The sequence below is a fragment of the Lates calcarifer genome, linkage group LG11, assembly GCF_001640805.2.
Source record: "Lates calcarifer isolate ASB-BC8 linkage group LG11, TLL_Latcal_v3, whole genome shotgun sequence".
NCBI lineage: Eukaryota > Metazoa > Chordata > Actinopteri > Centropomidae > Lates > Lates calcarifer.
In genome coordinates, this window is record NC_066843.1 from 2,331,309 (window position 1) to 2,349,277 (window position 17,969).

The 17,969-nt window shown below is 47.4% G+C and overlaps 1 protein-coding gene across 1 annotated transcript; it reads right to left on the reverse strand.

The window, feature by feature from the left end:
- Positions 1-350: 350 nt before the first annotated feature.
- Positions 351-17,654, reverse strand: LOC108888598 (myosin-11-like). The gene is given in 44 exon segments (XM_018684664.2): positions 351-1,432; positions 2,298-2,470; positions 2,559-2,667; positions 2,766-2,974; positions 3,064-3,187; positions 3,412-3,500; positions 3,604-3,732; positions 3,823-3,867; positions 3,869-3,985; positions 4,077-4,289; positions 4,384-4,596; positions 4,719-4,967; positions 5,086-5,238; positions 5,338-5,442; positions 5,601-5,807; positions 5,902-6,046; positions 6,229-6,441; positions 6,515-6,686; positions 6,844-6,967; positions 7,049-7,186; positions 7,326-7,532; positions 7,610-7,741; positions 7,943-8,051; positions 8,197-8,357; positions 8,450-8,519; positions 8,780-8,901; positions 9,003-9,196; positions 9,272-9,386; positions 9,486-9,659; positions 9,771-9,944; positions 10,019-10,171; positions 10,406-10,524; positions 10,611-10,706; positions 10,885-11,028; positions 11,149-11,247; positions 11,404-11,467; positions 11,549-11,641; positions 11,741-11,767; positions 12,300-12,399; positions 12,762-12,789; positions 13,823-13,979; positions 15,237-15,407; positions 15,669-16,011; positions 17,481-17,654. Coding segments are annotated over 43 exon segments (6,045 nt in total). The 5' UTR covers positions 15,834-16,011; positions 17,481-17,654; the 3' UTR covers positions 351-1,188.
- Between the last annotated feature and the right edge of the window lie 315 nt (positions 17,655-17,969).

A 17,969-nucleotide genomic window follows, 5' to 3' on the forward strand; every position in this document is an offset into this window, starting at 1 on the left:
CTCTCCAAAACCACAAGAGACCACTTCCTGCTGACTTCCAGAGACTCTGGTTGGGATGTAGACTCAGATTTCACTGATTTAGTTACCCACAAATGTTTGCAATGTTGTCACTTTTTCAATTTCCAACTCAAAAAACAAAAACGTATTACAAAAGTGTAAAAATATTATGAAATGTGATCACTGTGTACATGTTTGTAGTTGCCTCTCTCTCAGCCTTGCCATCTCCCACCTTTCACAGACTTGACGTGATGACAGTGAACACGTCGTGGTACGTATGACCGACGTCCTCGAGGGCTCACTGACATTTGGATTCATCCTTGGAAATGAGAAGAACTGAGACGACGCACATGTAAGAGTTAATAACAGTTTTAATAGCACTTCACCTGTTCACAAAAAGCAGAGGGTCCTGCGTCACAGCAGCCGTTGTACAAATCCCCTTCATTATAAGAATATATAGTGTATGTGAGGTTTAAATCACACTGCCTAGTCTCAAGAATGATATACAACAGTTGGTTTCACAAATGTAGTTTTACATTCAGTTCCTCATGTGTCACCTTTACATTGAAGACACAGAACTAAGCAACTGATACGAAAAATAAAAACTCATGGATTGTTTTTCTTGTAGGGAGATCTGGTGTTTCAGTCCACCTGGATAGGAAACTGTTTTAAATATGTGTTAATGTGCAACGAGCATGTTTTCATTGAGGCTGGTTATAAAAAGTGGTGAACAGCCTCCTGGGTGTTGATTTTTTAAAGACAGTCGGATCTTAGCTCCATGACTTGTATGTAGTGAGTAATAAATAGACTGAGTTACTGTATGGGAATGACTTAAACTACCTGAAATATAAATCTATCTAAATATATTAAATTATATGTTATGCTGATCCACAAACACAGAAAATATTCAGTTATTAATCCTGACTGCAGTTAAAATGAATCCTGAATTTACTGAAACTCTGGCTTTGGTGTTTTGCATAGCAACTATCATAAAAACTTAAATTAAGCCAAATTCCTCAGAAAGAAAAGTGAAACATTTCATGATCATGTATAAAGAACCAAACTAAAATAAACCAATGACTTGAGAGGAAAGTGCATATTTAGGAAGTAAAGGCTTAAGAATTAAAGAAAAAAATATTTCTTCCCACTTTACTTGATAGAAACTTAATCATAATGTTGAGTCTGGTGCCTTTACTCGTCGGGGGAGCAGGTGTACACCTCCCCGCGGCCGTCTGGTGGGGGGGTGCAGGCTGGAGGAGACGGGGACGGAGGCTCTTCCTCCTGCAGCTCCACTGAGTTCTCTTTGATGGTGCTCCTCCGGCTGATGCTGCCTCCCATCCCGAAGCTCCTCATGCTGCCGCCGACTCCAATGCCGCTGCTGCCGCCGCTGCTCCGAGGACTGGGGGTACTGAACGCTGCCTCCCCGCCACCACGCCTGGGAACACCCAACACATCAGGAGGAAGAGAAAGAGGAGGAAGAGGAGGGTCAGAGGGAGGTGAAGGACAGAGGAAGAACAGAGAGCAGCGAGAACTTGCTGGCTTGTTGCAAAGCAAAACTAAAGCCCCTGAAATGTTTGAGCAGGTTTAAACTAAAGGGATAAAGAGAGTGATGAGGAAAAAGCCTGTTAGGGAAGACGGGAATATTCCCAGGAAGCTTTGAGGACAGTTTGCAGATCAGTAGTGTCTGAGGACAGGTGTGAGACAGGAGCAGCCAGACATGAAAGGAGGAAAAGGAAATTTAAAATCACATGTGATGCCATCACAGTTCTTTTCTTAAGCCAGGATCAGATTATACTATTTTCTGTCTTCAGATTAGACGGTCACAGAGCCATAAGTTCTGCCACCTCAGCACTACAAGGTTGACTGTCATCAAACTGTAAACGCCGTCGGGTGCAGTCAAGAGTGTGTCAGACAGAAATGCTCTGTCGCCACATCGCTGTTCTTTTATTATGTCGCCACAACGTGTGTTTGTCATTCCTGATGTTCATACTCAAGCCTGAGGATGGAAATTTCTCGGCCACACTTGGGCTGAATGTGTGTGGTCTGAGCTGGGACTCAGGCACTGCTTATTAATTCAGTTCACATTTTTTGAAAACCACTGAATGAATTGCTTAAATGGTGGACAAAACAAATTCCCAGGATTTGTCCTCAGCAACGTGTTCTGTCCAGTGAACAGTCCCTGTCCTCAGTGATATAATCCTCATGTTTGAGAAGCTGGTACCAGAAGTTTTTGCTTAAAGCAGCTGAAACATTTAATCAGTCCCTGATTAACAGACTCTTTGTTTCCACCTGTGTGTTACCTCAGTTTGCTCCTGAGTGAGGACACCTCTCTGTTGAGGCTGTCGTTGGCCTCGCTCGCCTCGTCCAGCTCCCTCTGCAGTTTCCTACGAGCCGCCGCCATGCGCTGAGCCTCCTCCTCCGCCTCTTCCAGCTGATGCTTCAGCTGCTTCACCCGAATGTTGCCCTTCTCCGCCTGCACACAGCAGAGACACATGGACAAGCTGTCTTATCTGCAGGTCCATGATGACTGATGACTGACGTCGTCAGAGCAGCCATGTTACCTGGTCTTTGTACTGCTGCGCCAGCTTCCTCTCATCCTCCATCTGCATGGTTAGATCCTTCAGTTTCTTCTCTTTCTGACGCAGATTCTTGGCGTTGGCCTGACGCTCTCTACACAGTAATCATCATCATCGTCATCACATTTTTATCCTGCCAGCGTCTCTGCCGCACTTTGAAACTCAATTCCATTTCCCACCATGCACCATTACCTGCTCTCGATCTCCAGCTGCTCCTCGGCCTCTCTCAGCTTGGCCTCGAGGGCGGCGATGGAGGATTTGAGTTTGGAGCGGCCCTGGCCCTCGATCTCCTGCAGTTTGGCCTTCAGCTCTCGGTTCTGTCTCTCCAGCTGCTGCCTGGATCCCTCCCTGGTCTGAGAGCTGGATCTCTCTGCAGCCAGCTCTGCACCCAGCTGCTCCACCTGCACAGACAAGAACAAGAGACAGAACCATTTAAAGAGAGGAGACTAACACCACTTACTTAGACTTCTCTGGTCCACCCTGAACCTACCAGCTGCTGGCTCTTCCTCAGCCGGTCGTTGAGGCTCTCCACGTTGGCCTGCTCCTCCTCCAGCTCCTCCTCCAGCTGGCTGATCTTAGTGTCCAGACGACGCTTTTCATCAGACAGCAGGGACCTGAAGTTAATTTGAGAAGAGGGATGTTTAAACAAACTCTGTTAACATCATAACAACCTAATAAAAACCCAGAATAGATTCTTTAATCAGCTACTGGCTAGATCTCAGTAAGTTTTCAGTGGATGTTCTGATCTCAAAGGTTGAATAGCAACTCACATTTTCTTCCACCAGCTGACAAATCTCATCAACAACATATCTGTCAACATCAGCAGTAAAACACCTACTTCCCAGAGGAGTTACTGGCCAGTTCCTCATGTAGCTCGTCTCTTTCTGTCTCCGCCTGTTTACGAGCCCTCTCAGCTGCTGCCAACATCTGGACAGACCGAGGACGTTGATATCAAAATAAAGGACACGGAAAACATGTTGATGACACACAATCATGACTGAGCTGTTACTTTGACGCCACATGACCTCACCTCGTGCAGCTGGACGATGTCGGCCTCCATGACCTTGGCTCTGCGCTCAGACTCTCTGGCTGAAGTGAGGACTTCCTTCTGGGCTGCGCGAGAGTCCTCCAGGTCCCTCTGGAGATCCTTCACCTGGGCCTGTGAGGAGCAGAGGGGGTCATGCTGGGTTTCAACTAAAAGATACTGAATGTTGGGGGGAAAAAGACACAAATTCACAGAAATGCTGACCTGGAGTTTGCGGAGCTGCTTAACTGCCTCGTCACGCCCCCTGGCAGGTGGCCCCCAGCTGGTCCTCCATGTCCTTCAGCTCCCCTTCCAGCTTCTTCTTCGCAGCTGATGCCTGACCTCGCTGCTTCCTCTCCTCCTCCAGCTCTGCCTCCAGCTCACGCACCTGATGGAAAGAGGAGAGACAAGCAAACATCAAACTTCAGCTCCTGTAGCACGATCAGACCTTAATGATGTAGCAGCAGGTTGTACTGCACCTGTTTGAGGAGCTGCTTCCTCTTGTCCTCGCCCATCTCATCGCGGGCCTGCAGCTCCCTCTCATGCTGAGCTCTGAGGGCCTGACTGTTGACCTCCAGACGCAGCTTGGCGTCCTCGGCCACCTGCAGCTCGTCCTCCAGCTCCTCCATCTGTGTCCTCATCTCCTCCACGATGGCCTCAAGTCCACGCTTCGCCTTCTCCAGATCATGGACCTGACCGATGGATGGAGAGAATGTCAGACCAGAGATTTATCATCCTCTCTAATAACAGAAAATCATTCATTCATGTTCAGACATTGTCTCTTACACTCTTTCCCACGTCATCCTTGGAGCTGACGAGGTCCTCCATCTCAGCTCGGAGGGCTTTCATGGTCTTCTCCGCCTCCTCCAGAGCCCCCTGGTTCTCCTCCAGAGCTCTGGCCAGAGCTAACACCCGAGTCTCCTTCTCCCTTGCTTCCGCCTCTGCTCGATCCCGCTCCTCTGCAAACTTACAGGACACGGCTCGCTCTTCAGCCAGCATCTGACCAAGATAAAGAAAAAGGAGATGATGGTTTTAGAGTCTTGAAACTGCGAGCTGACAGAAGTGTTGTTTCTGTAAGAAGCATGCACCAGAGCCGAACACACACTACTCCTGGATCTGACCTGATCGAACTTCTTCTGCTTCTTCTCCAGGTTGGAGACGAGCTGTCTCTGGCTGTCCAGGTCCATGAGGACGTCCTCCAGCTCCTGCTGCAGCCGGCTCCGGCTCTTTTCCAGCTTGTCGTAGGCTGAGGCCTTCTCCTCGTACTCGTTGTTGGCCGCCTCCAGCTCGCGCTGCAGACGCTTCTTCCCCTCCTCCAGCAGCTCCACCGTCCCCGACATCTCGTCCAGCTTCTTCTTGTAGTCCGACAGCTGACAGAAGGTGAGACAGTGACAGCTTAAAGGAGCTTCTACAGGGTGTCCTTAAATGTCTCATTAAGCTATACATTAAGTTCCATTTGACAGCTGTTGTCTGAGTGCAGCAACTGACCTGCATGTTGAGGCTGGAGACCTGCCTCTCCACGCTCCGTTTGGCCTCAGTCTCCTCCTCCAGCTGCTCCATCAGGCTGTTCCTGTCCTCCTCCATCTGACGGAGGCGTCCAGACAGATTCAGCTTCTGTCGGGTCTCCTCAGACAGCAGCTCCTGCAGGAGAAAGACGAGGAGACAGAGAAAGGTGTAAGTTGACAGTGTCAGTAGGTTGGTCATATGTCCATGTCGAGGAACTGTTATCGTGACTCTCACCTGTGCATCATGGAGCTGAGAGGACAGACTGGAGACGTCTTTACTCAGCTTGATGTTCTTTCCCTCGGCCTCGTTCAACAGACCCGTCATACTGTCCAGCTCCAGCTACAAGAAAAGAGGAGAAAGGAAAAGGAGGGCGACTGAAAGAAGGAATTTTTCAGCTTGCTTTTCACAGTAAAGACGATTCTGACAGTAGCTGACGTAGGATTCATGTGACCACATTAATTAACAGTATCTAATTCATTTGTATTTTTTGGACTCACAGTCATCTTGGAGACTTTCTCGCCCAGCTCAGTCCTCTGTCGCTCGCTCTCGTTGAAGCGTGCGTTCAGGTCGTTCAGCTGACCCTCTACCTTCTTCTTCTTGTGCTCCACGTCCTGTTTGCTGCTGGCGAGGGATCGCAGGTCGGCGCTCAGATCTGCCGTCTCCTTCTCCAGAGCCTGCTTTGCTTTCTCCAGGCCAGCCCTCACCTGGATGGACAGGTGTGTGTGAGAGGAGGGGCCCAAGAATAATATCATGTTTTTTCTGCTTTTATGTTTGCACTTTCCATTTATGTGTGTTTACCCTCTTGGCCTGCTCCAGCTGCTCACTGAGCTCCTCCACAGCCTGATTGTGTTTCTGTCTCAGATCCTGGACTTGAGCCTCGTGGCTCCGCCCCTCCTCCTCCATGGCTTTCTTCAACATGGCCACCTCCTGCTCACGCTTCGCCCTGCCGACCACAAACACACACCAGATCAACACAACACATCCAACAGCAGCGTGGCCTACAACCATCTCGTGACCAGCCTCCACTAATATGCAGACGACACTGTTATTTATTCTTCAGCTGCTTCTCAGAAAATAGCTTTGTGCTTTGTCGACATATGTAAGATACGTGTAGATCCTACAGACCGTAGCTCCTGCTGGGCGGCGGTGGTGTCCAGGCTGTCCTCCAGCTCAGTGCGCAGAGCGTTCAGCTCCTCCCCGAGGTCCCGTCGTGCCGCCTCAGCTTTCCCCCTGGCTGACCTCTCTGCCTCCAGGTCCTCCTGCAGCTCTGAGAGCAGAGCCTCCAGCTCCCGAATCCGCTTCACCGCAGCCCCACGCTGATTGCTCTCCTCCTCCAAGCTGTGGACACAGACATGAAAACAGACATGAGTTGTTGCCTGAGTGTTGCATCGTGGGGTGTAGTCCTTCTTACCGGGCCTGTGTGGCCTGGAGCTCCTCTTCCTTGGCGGCTAACTGGGCTCGGAGCTCAGCTATCTGGGCCTGCAGGTCAGCGTGCTGCTCCTGGAGGTCAGCCAGCTCCCCCTCCACCTTCCTCTTGGCCTTCTCCACGTCCTGACGACTCTTCTCCTCCTTCTTTAGACGCACTGGACACAAACAAAAGAAGATGGTACAATTGCAATTAATATCGATCAAGACAACAAGAAGAACTTATTGCAAACATATTCTACTTGACATCCCAGAAGATAACTTTAAGATAAGTGACAGTAGAGATATACTGTATGAGATCATTTGCTGACTGACCCTCCAGGTCAGAGATCATGGACTCATGTTTGGCCTTGAGCTTCGTCAGGTTCTTGGACTTCTCCTCTTCCTCGGCCAGGTTGGAGCTCATGTCGGCCATCCTCTCCTCCAGAAGCTTTCGCTCCTAAAAACAAAGATATTCAGTCTCTACTGTGAGTGAAACACTCGACCACACACACCAGATCATAAAACTGCTCCTTCACACCTTCTGCAGTTTGTTATTCTGGTCCTCCATCAGCAGGACGTCCTCCTCCAGTTTCTTCACTTTTCCCTCCACGGCTGCTTTCTCCAGCTGCAGTTTCTGCTGAGCGTCCTCCTGCTCTGCTATGTGGGCCTCCATGAGCTGCAGGGAAACATCATGTATGTAAGTCAGAACACACCAGACAAATACTTCCTCGTGTCAAGTACAAGAGAAGCATGAAACAAAGCATAAAGAGGAGTGTAACAGATGAACATGAGACTAATAATAATACTGTGTCCACCTGTAGCTGCTGCTCCATTTCCTTCCTGTCCTGCTGCAGGGCGTTGCTGCGCTCCTCCTCCTCCTCCAGCCGGGCCTCCATCTCGTGCAGGACCTCCTCCAGCTCCTGCTTCTTGGCCTCCAGTCTCACCCTCATCTCCTCAGCCTCAGCGTACAGCTCCGTCTCTGCCTGCAGCTTCGACTCCAGCTGTATTCGTTCCTCCATCAGCTACAATCAGAGACTTCAGTGAGTCATTTCTGGAAATATGTTTTTATATAGGAAATAAGAAGCTGCATGCGTCTCACCTGGGTGTGTTTCTGGCTGATGTCCTTCAGTTCGGCCTCGGCCTTTGCCGCCACCTCTTTCGCCGCCTTTAGCTCCTCCTCCTTCTGACCCATTTCCTCCTCTTGTCTGGTTACCTGCAGCAGGGGCTTCACCTGATCCATGGACACACACATCACACATCCACAACTCGGTCTGGGTTTCTTTTGAAGATACAAACCTTCAGAGTAACAGTCATTACACAACAAAACCAGAAAACACTCAGGTCAGGTGGATGAGAAACGAAGAGTTGCCACAGGTGGAGCTAAATGTGTATCATTTGTACATGAACGCTGATGAGTGTGTTTGTGTGTAACCTTGGTAAAAAGCCTCCACCACTGCCAGTTCTTGAGTTTAAGGTAACAGGCGCAGTTTCTTTGGATGACCTTCATGGCGCTGAGCTGCTGCTGACGTTTACTGAAAGCCCTAAAAATACACAAATATAGAAGATTCAGATGTAAGCTTGTGTGTACACGCCTGAAGCCACAGGTCATTTTGTGCATCGGGTGTCCAAAACGCAGTGATAGAGATTATGATGCTTTCACTTCAGATATCAGTCTGTTGCTCTCACTTGCGGGCCAGGAAGCCTCGCGCTTGTCCCTGGAAGGCGATGATGACGACGGTGAGTTTGAGGTCTCTCTCCTCCTCCAGCTGGGCCAAAACTCCCGTCCTGAAGAACATCTTACTCTGACCGATACGGTACAGGTTAGGATCCAGATCCAGGTGCTTTACCTGAGGAGAGGGGGGAGAAAAAGACCCCCTGACCATCACTGAGATCACCAGCTGTGACGCAGAGGAAACAAAAAAAACTCTATCCCACTTACCATCAGACAACACGCCTGTTTCCCATCCATGAAGCCTTTAGGGATGGCATTGGCAGCCAGAATCTCATATCTACACACAAGAAAACAACAGACACACAAACAAGAAAGTCACACAAACACACACCAAACTTTAGAAAACAAACCCCAACACTGAACTAGAGAATTCTCAAATGGTGCAAAGAGTCAGAGCTGAGATTTACACCGAGCTCTGACAAGATTTAATGTGAAATGTAAACACATTTTGAATTTTACTTCTCACTGTGGTCACGATCGTATTTACTGGAATAAATCAGACAGTCAGAGGCTCAGATACTGTTCATATACTCCCACCTCTGCCTGAACTCCTGGAACACGATGCGGTTGGGGAATCCCTGTCTGCAGATCCGAATGCCCTCCAGCACCCCGTTACACCTCAGCTGCTCCAGCACCAGGTGGGCGTCCATCTTCCCAGCCTGCAGCACAGCAGCCAACCCACAAACACTGAATGTACTGTAATATACAGACACAGCCGCCGCTCTGTGGACTGTAGCTTAGCTTTAATGAAACAACATACCCTCTTCTCGTGGTTGGGGATGATGCAGCGGACGAAGTTGGGCTGGGTGTTGTGCAGCGTGGTCATCAGTTTGCCTAGCGACTCTTTGTACAGCTGACCCACGGTGCGGAACATGCCCTTCTTGGACTTAGTGGAGCTGGGAACTGAACTCTCTGACATCTTGGTCATGGTCTCCAGACCCACCACTCGATCCACTGACAGGGGGATCAGATACGTTTTTTACCTTGTTTTATCATCATGACTGTAGATGTGAGGGGAAAAGGACTGACCGTCTTTCCACAGGTCCTGGATGAAGTTGCTGGAGGAGTTGTTGAGCAGAGCCGTCACATTGTCATTCAGAGGATCCATGTTCTTTGTCAACCAGTTGGCTGCATTATAGTCGACCTGGAAATGTAAATTAAAGTCACATGATTTCCCCATGAGAAGACCAAACCTAACACCGTGTAAGTCCACGTTTCTAGACTTGCCCTGAGTGATCCTCACCTTTCCAGCGTAGTGCAGGACAGTGAACATCAGTTTATCTTTGTGTTGTTTGGGTTTGGAGAACTTGACGTGGCCGGTGTGGGTGTTCAGCAGCTTGTCCACGAAGGATATATCAGTGGCTTTGGGGAACCAGCACTCCTCGTCCAGCAGGGCCAGGATGCCTGGGGGGTTGTTCTGCAGGACACAACAGGAAGTGATATGTCATGTTGGGTGTGTTCCATCAAACTCCTGTTATAAAAGTAAAACACGTCAGGTGATGTGTGTGTGGCTGCAGCCCGTCCTGACCGGCCTCTCGATGAGCTCGATGCAGGGCTGCAGGTCCAGGCCAAAGTCGATGAAGTTCCACTCGATGCCCTCCCTCTTGTACTCCTCCTGCTCCAGGATGAACATGGTGTGGTTGAAGAGCTGCTGCAGACGCTCGTTGGTGTAGTTGATGCACAGCTGCTCGAAGGAGTTGTCCTGAGGAAGGGAAACAACAGTGATTAGAAAATTTAAATACACAAGTATTTAAACGTTTTCAGGAAAACATTCACCTCAAAAATCTCAAAGCCGGCGATGTCCAGGATGCCCAGGAAGGAGGACGACTGTCTCTTGCTCTTGTCCAGGGTCTTGTTGACCCTCGCCAGGATCCAGCGAAACAGACGCTCGTACATGGCTTTAGCCAGAGCCTCCACGGCAAAATCAGCCTGAGGGGGGAGGAGGGGTGAGGACGGGGGAGGAGGATAGAGAGATTGAGAGCGACAGGAGAAAGATAATTATCTGTGCTGCTGGAAAGTGATGCAACACAAGGGATCATCAATCCAGAGGTGAAAGTTAACGTTGGATACTTGAGCGTTTCCTCCACTACATTTCAGAGGAAAACATTCCACAACAGCTTTTATTCTCCTGTGTTTAGTTGATGAGTCTTGGTTTGGTTTTACCTGCTGCTTGGTCTGAGCCTTCTGCACCACCTCTCTGCCCACTTTGATGCGGGGGGTGAGGATGGCGCGGGTGAAGTCGGTCACGTTGATGCCCTGCAGGTGACACACCTTCTGGGCAGCTGTGGGGATGGGATGATAAAGTCAGACAGAGAGAATCTTTGAGTTCATTTGAATGAACTTGGTTTTGGTGTTTTAAGGTGATTACCCGTGTTGTCGGGCATGGTCGCCTGCTCGCTGTTCCTCTCCTTCTCAAACTTGATGTTACCCAGCTGGAGCACAGTGGACACCACCTTCAACATCCCTGCAGAGGGGAAGAGGAAGACCAATGTAAGAATGACATTTAGAAAGATGAATGAAGAAATATCCAGCAGTGTTATTAGAAATGTGTTTGTCTTATGCGAGTAACAAAATATCTGCTGAGATTTATTTTTTCCAGCAGGTATTCATCTCTAACACTGATGTTTGGATGGAGCGTGTACCTAATCTCTCCTCCTCGGTGAAGCCCATGATCTCCATGGCCTCCAGAGTCTCGTCGAACATCTCGTCGTCCTCCTGACCGGGGATCTCCACGTGACCCGCCACCAGGAAACGATAGCTGTTGAAGTCCTCCAGCAGCAGCTCCTCTACACACACACAGTGAGAGGTTCGGATATATTCATTAAGGAAAGGAGCAAGTGAATGCAGCATTGAACTCAACCACACATCCTAAAGTAAGAGGAGTGTTCATGTTCTGGCTCGCTCACCCCTCATCTTGTCTTTGGCTCCTGCCACCATGTAGTAGAAGATGTGAAATGCTCTCTCAGTGTTGGCCTGACGAATACAGCGAGACTTCTCCAGGAGGTCTGAGCAGGTCAGGAGAGGGTTAAAGCAGATAACCAGCTCCATTCTCACCTCATTATTTCAACCTAAATGGCACATGGCCAATTATTTGGACGCATAGTTTATTATATTTAAATCTTTTAAACTGAAGTCAGTGTCTGATCTCAGAACAAGGATACAGGTGTCGATGTTTGCTCCAACGATGTATCCAGTCACATCAAAGTTGAGCTTAATGAACTTGCCCTGTAGACAGAGATGACAACAGCTCCATGACACCATTAATTAACGGTGGAAGCCGATTCAGACTCTGATTAAAACACTTACAAATCGTGAGGAGTTGTCATTCTTGATGGTTTTAGCGTTTCCAAAAGCCTCCAGGATCGGGTTAGCCTGCAACAGCTGCTTCTCCAGCTCCCCCTGCAGCCCACAGCAAGGTTACACACCCATCCACGACTGAATGTATGTGCATGTCAAACTGTGTCGTGTAAATATGTCTGCAGGAGATTTAATACTCACGTAGGCCAGAGACCCCGGCTGCTGCTGCTGCAGGAAGAGACAGGAACACAAACCGGTTAGAAACTCACTGAATCCTCACGTTTTGTTTTTTTTTTTCTAACAACTACAAATGCAGCAGAGCAGCAGGGTCAGAGGTCAAGCAGCTAAACAAATGCAGCAGGTATAAAGAAGATGTCAGAGAAAGATACAGCATGTTTCAGGTTAGTTTTTGTCTGATTCTTGGAAACCAGGAGCCCCGGCAGCAGCAGCACAGACAACAACAATCTGTCCTCACCTTAGCCACAGCTGCAGCAACTGAATCCTGTCGTGTACAGTAAAACATGTGCTTTAATATTCAGACATTTTTGCTTCTCATCACAACCTCGGACACGCTGCACAGTACAGTAATCTAAAACAGCTTTAAGTCAACGTTTAACATCTCTGAAAGCCCAGAATAGAAATCAATTAATTCCAGGGACATTTGTAATCCTGTTTTTTATTTTATTTTATCATTCAGGTTCCACTATGAGAGGAGCCAGTCTTTAAACATGTGAAGTTTCTGAGAGATGTTTCCACTCACAGGGTTGATGTCTTTTTTGCCCTTGTGTGAGGAGGCGACGACAGCCAGGTACTGAATCACCTTCTTGGTGTTTTCTGTCTTCCCTGCTCCAGACTCACCTCTGTGTGACACAGTGGAGGTGAGAAAAGAAAGAGAGAGATTATAATAGAGGACAGAAGAGACAGAGAGATGAAGATGGAGAAAAATAACTCATGTTAACTCATCTGGATTGTTTGAATTCACGTAAACTCGACAGAGGCTCCAATTCTTATCAATATTATTTCAAAAAAGCCTCCTGAAATTTGAATACCTCCTGGTTTTCTTTGTGTCATGTGACAGTAAACTGAGTATTTTGAGGGTCTGAACTCCAGTGGTACAGTTTAGATTAGTGGTATAGAAGTCAATGCAATGTCCTCTTAAGTGATGGAAACACGCATGTACAGTGTGATGGAAAAAGGTCAAGTATTGTGTGTTTTGACTCACGTGCAGAGAATAGACTGATCCTCACGGTCTGTGGAGAGAGAGAGAGAGAGTGGTGTTAAAAAAGGGGGAAATAATGTTGACTGAGCTGAACCTGAAGCCAAGCTGAACAGACCAAACATGAACTCTTGAGGCGGTAACCGGCCCGCTTCGCTCGGACACGAGAGCAAAACGGCTCGGAGATCTCGTTCAGAGAGGGAGATTAGCCTCCATCACTCACATCAGCTAAAAATAGCAGGTGGATGCAGGGGCTCCGTCGCTGTAATCTTGTCTCACTGCTCCATGTATGGCCATTCTGGAGCTGAATGGAAAGTATGGAGGTGGTCTGAGGTCAGCGGTGGACCATCAGGAGACCAGACGGCACGCTCCGAGGCTTCAGTCAGGACCGCCACCACTTAACTCTCATTTGGTAAGAATGTGCATTGGCTGTTTATTGTAGAAAAAACTCACCACTGTGGCTTTGACCAGTTATGCTACAATATGAGTATGTATATCAGCAGCTGCAGTAGTAATCTCTGGAGTTTCTGGGAGAATATGTAATTAAAGATACAATGAATGAGAATAAAAAAGATGAGAATGAAACTGATTAAAAGCCGAGTAGAAGCAAGAGTAGAGGTCGCAGCAGAGGAGGAGGAGATGAAAGAGGAAACAGGTTCATTTCTCCGTCACTGAACTTTTTATGTTTCTGAAAAACTGAGTCTGAGGTGATTCCCTCAGCACAGGAGGAGACGTGTTGTTGGTTTGTGTGGAAGATAATCAACTAGAACTCACTGGTTTGCAGCGAGCACCACTTTCACTTCGATATTTACTCTTTACTCTTAAATCAGCCCTGACCCCAGTCAGCTTCACTGGGTTTTTCCTGATCCCTGTAACTAAACTACATTACCCAGGAGACCTTTCTGCTTCCACTCTCACCTGTACAGGTTTTATTGTTGTTTGTGTAACTTTAACTCTCTGCACAGACAGAAAACGTTCTCTTCAGTCAGTAAGTGGTCCTGTCTCTATACACCTGTGTTGATGGTCTTTATATGCATCATGTTTCAGTTTGAGCCTTTGTGTGTTACCCTGCATCATGTTCCTGTAGGCGTTGTCTGTGATGGAGTAGATGTGCGGCGGCACCTCGTGGCGTTTCTTGCCCTTGTACATGTCGATGATCTTCTCAGAGTAGATCGGCAGCATCTTGTAGGGATTCACCACCACGCAGAACAGACCAGAGTACGTCTGAGGGAGGACAGAGGAGACGGAGCATCACCGGGTCAGAGCAGGTAGGCAGCTTCTCCTGTATCCTTCTAAAGCTTTTAGAACTTCACACATTCCCTGGTTTGTCCTGGACGCCGTTCTCTAAACTCACTTCACTCTCCAGCTCCTCAGCTGTGAGTATCTGCTGCTTTCCTTTGTTTTAAATGAGACTAAACTGAATATCGTTTAGTTCTGGAGGAAACAAGTGATTTTAAAACGTCACCTCTGGGTCACTGTACTCTGATAACTGCATTTAGAAGATAATCAGCAGATTAACTGATAATGAAAAATATAAGATGTGGCCTTAAAGGAAAAAATGACCAGATCACCTTGTAATTCCGCCCTTCTTTACGCCGTTGAATATCAATAAATAACCAGTATATATTTAAAACATACTCACTGTGAAACTGTAATTTTATACAAATGTTGCATGAAATTGAATTTTTAATTGCACAAACCCTGCAGCTTGTTATACATAAAATTTAGTTTTAGGTTATCAGGACGTTTACGTTGTGGGACTCAGTCACAGCTCATGTTCAGAGTAGATTTTCTTTTTTTCTTTTTGGCTGCTCCAACACCATCTGCTCATATAAGGACTGGAGGGACTGGAGCTCTTAACTTCTCAGTGATCTTCATGACGGTCTGTATTAGATGCATAAGCTTGGATTTTAATTTTTACATCCCATACCTTATTAGACTTTGTAAGACCGACTGAAAAAATAAAAACATAAGCTGCTGATCCTCCTGAGTCTACGCTGTGAACGCAGAGTCCGAACACAGTCCTTAATTAAACAAGGACTCGTGGAGTCAAGCCGATGACCTCGGATCAAACCGCTGCTTTGTAGAAGAGTGTTCTTTATATTCAGCCGTACGGTACGTGTTGACGGAGAAGTGCTGCTGTTCTTTCTTTCTCTATAGACAGTCTGTTTTAACGGTCATGATTTCAGCTCCTTTCATTTCTGTTCATCACACGTCACTTTGACTCTTATTTAACCTTTGTGTGTCTAACAGAGAGTTTAACTGACCAGGACAACAAAGGTAAATAAGTGCAGCTGCAGTTATATTAATATAATATTCTAACATTTATCAGTGATTGAATGATGAGTCAGTGTGGTACAAACCTGTTGAACTCCTTCAGACTGGATTACTGCTTTAAACAGATCATAATAATACGTCCCTATGTTAATATGCTGTAGTGGACTGGAGCTGTCATGAAAATAGAGTGTGTGTGTTTCTCACATAGATCAGGCTGGAGAAGTATCTCTCTCTCAGGTTCTGGAGGACGGAGGCTTCGTTGAGGAAGGTGAGGGCGGCCATGTCCTCCACTTTGCTGAACTTGGGCGGGTTCATCTTCTGGATGTCGTCTTTGTTCACCGTCACCTTCTGACCGTTGGAGAGCTCCAGCAGCACCTGCAGCACAGCGGCAGTAAGTTGTCAGTAGAAAAGACTGAGAAGTCATTAAAACCCACCATCTGATATCCAGCCAGGAGACGGGAACATCAAGAGGTAGAAACAGTTTGGTGTGTTTATTACAGCAACAGCACTTCCTGCTCCAGAAGCTGGGAATCATGGGTAATATACACCTGCTGTGGCTCACCAAAGTTACATTTTGTAGCTTTAATGGAGCATGCATGTTAAAGTTAAAATACCTCGTCATCAGGTGTACATTACCTCATCGCCCTTCTCCTCCTTGACGCTGGCCGGCTCGAAGCCCTCCCTCTCTGACGGCACCCACACCATCTTCTTGGCCGCCCAGTCGGCCTGCGCCACCCCGCTGTTGCGAAAGTCATTTTCCAGGAAGAGGTACTTGCTGTCGTCAGCGGCCGGGTCAGCCATGTTGGAAGCGTCGCTGTCGGGAGTGGAACGGGCCTTCGGGCTCTGTGCAGCAGAGTCGGTCTCTGGTGGTTCAGAGGCGGTCGAGCTGACGTCCGGGTCGTCACTGGCGACTGGTTCGGCCTCTGGTGCGGCGGCGATGGGAGTCGAGGTGACCTCTGGGCTCTGTTTGACCTCTGGCCTGATGACACAACACACAGGTCCAAAATCACACTGAAGCACAACACAGCAGGTTTTTATTATAACAGTGAGAAAGAGTTCACGGCTCCTGGTTGTTTGTGATGTTTCTGATTCATCCAGAATCACCTGCATCTGCTGACCTGTACTGTGCCACCACTACTTTAGGCAGCAACTAGCAGTGTAGCTAATTACTTTTTTAAATTAAGTAAGGCACCTGGGTGTGGTTACAGGTGCAACACAGCACATATCTGACCACAGCCAGTCATCAGCATCACAGAGGAGAAACAGAGACCAACACTGCTTTTCAAACCTGTGTTAAGCTGCTACTTAAGTATTTTTCTGTCAAATTAAATCTTCATGAAACATACTTATGACTGTAAGAGCTTAAAACTGAAAAACCCGACAACAGGCATCACTTTTTAAATCTCTTTTCAACATGCATGAAGTTCTGGGTGGAAAAAAGCTGAATTACACACCGGCCGAGCAGAGGAAACTAATATCTGCTACAGTCTCTGAACTCTCTGAAGTAACTCCACAGATATTTAAACAGCCTCTGTCTTTACGCTCCATCACACAGAAGACTCAGAGGTGATGAGCATCAATAAAACAGATGCATTAGCTCATATTTTCTCTCTCTTTCTTCCTCGCTCTGTGACTCAAACCGCTGCGTCTGCATCCTAACCAGACGGATCATTTACATTTGGTTCTTAGTGAACTGCCTGACAGATCACTGCTGATAACGGCCTCAGCACATTTCCCTAGGGTTTGCATTGAGCTACTTACTCACTTATCCTTGTCTCCTGGTGCAGGTCACAAGGCTGCTCTGACCTCCCATTGAACAGCAGGTAATAAAACATGAAAAGCAGCAGCACACAGATGATAACCCCTATAATCAAACAACTGAGCTGCCATGCTGGAATGCCCATGTTTGGCTAACCCTTTGCCTCTGGTAGCCTGGTAGCCCAAAGAGGGATGCTAGGGACTTAGCAGGCATACTACCTTATAAGGTGCAGCTCATGTGTCCAGCCAAGCTTACCGTTTACACCAAAATGGTGACATGTCACAAGGTGCGTCCATGTGTGGCCGCGGCACACAGGCAAAACACAGCAGGTATGTGAGCTCAAATCAATATATAGCATCCCTCTGTCACAGTCACTGTGAAAATCACCCTTTAAAGGGAATATAACAAATACATCTCTGATTAAAATACCACACTGGAGCTATTTTAACCTTTTGCAGTATTTTTATCTTTTTCAGCAAATATTGTTTTAATGTGATTTGGTTTGAAGACTGATAGAAAGGTGACTTTATGCTCGTTATTTTGCAGGTTTGAATGACTTTCTGATTGGTTTAACAGGTAAATTCAGTAGAGCAGAGGGAGTCAAAGCCTCCAGCTGTGCCCTGCATTAAGCCTGCACACTTTCATTTCAGGTGTTTTGCAGTAAGAATAAAAATCTTCTTCATACTCACTGTGCAGTAGCTGAGTCCTCAGAGCAGGATGGACGCTGAGAGTATCATGTCAGGTGAGTGAAGTGATGATGATGGTGGTGGTGATGATGATGATGTCGTCCTTCCTCCTCCTCCACTATTTAAACCGGCCCGCAACACCTTGGGGGTGGAGCAGCACGCGCGCCACCCGTCTCGTTTCCAAAATTGGCGGCAGCGCACGAGCGAGCAATCAAGAGGTGCAGTTCATCAGTTCAGCCTTCAAATTAAAAGCCTCGGATTGTTCACTAACAGGCTGAGGTGGAGAGGTTTACTGTGACTATATTTGGCTGCTACACTGATGTAAATGTAGTTAGAACTGGTGGAAAGTAACGAAGTACATTTACTCAAGTACTGTACTCAAGTACAGTTTTGAGGTTGCTGTAATTTACTAATTCCATTTTCTGCTACTTTTTACTTTTACTTCTCCACATTTTAAAGGGAAATGTTCTTTTTACTCAGCAACATTATAGT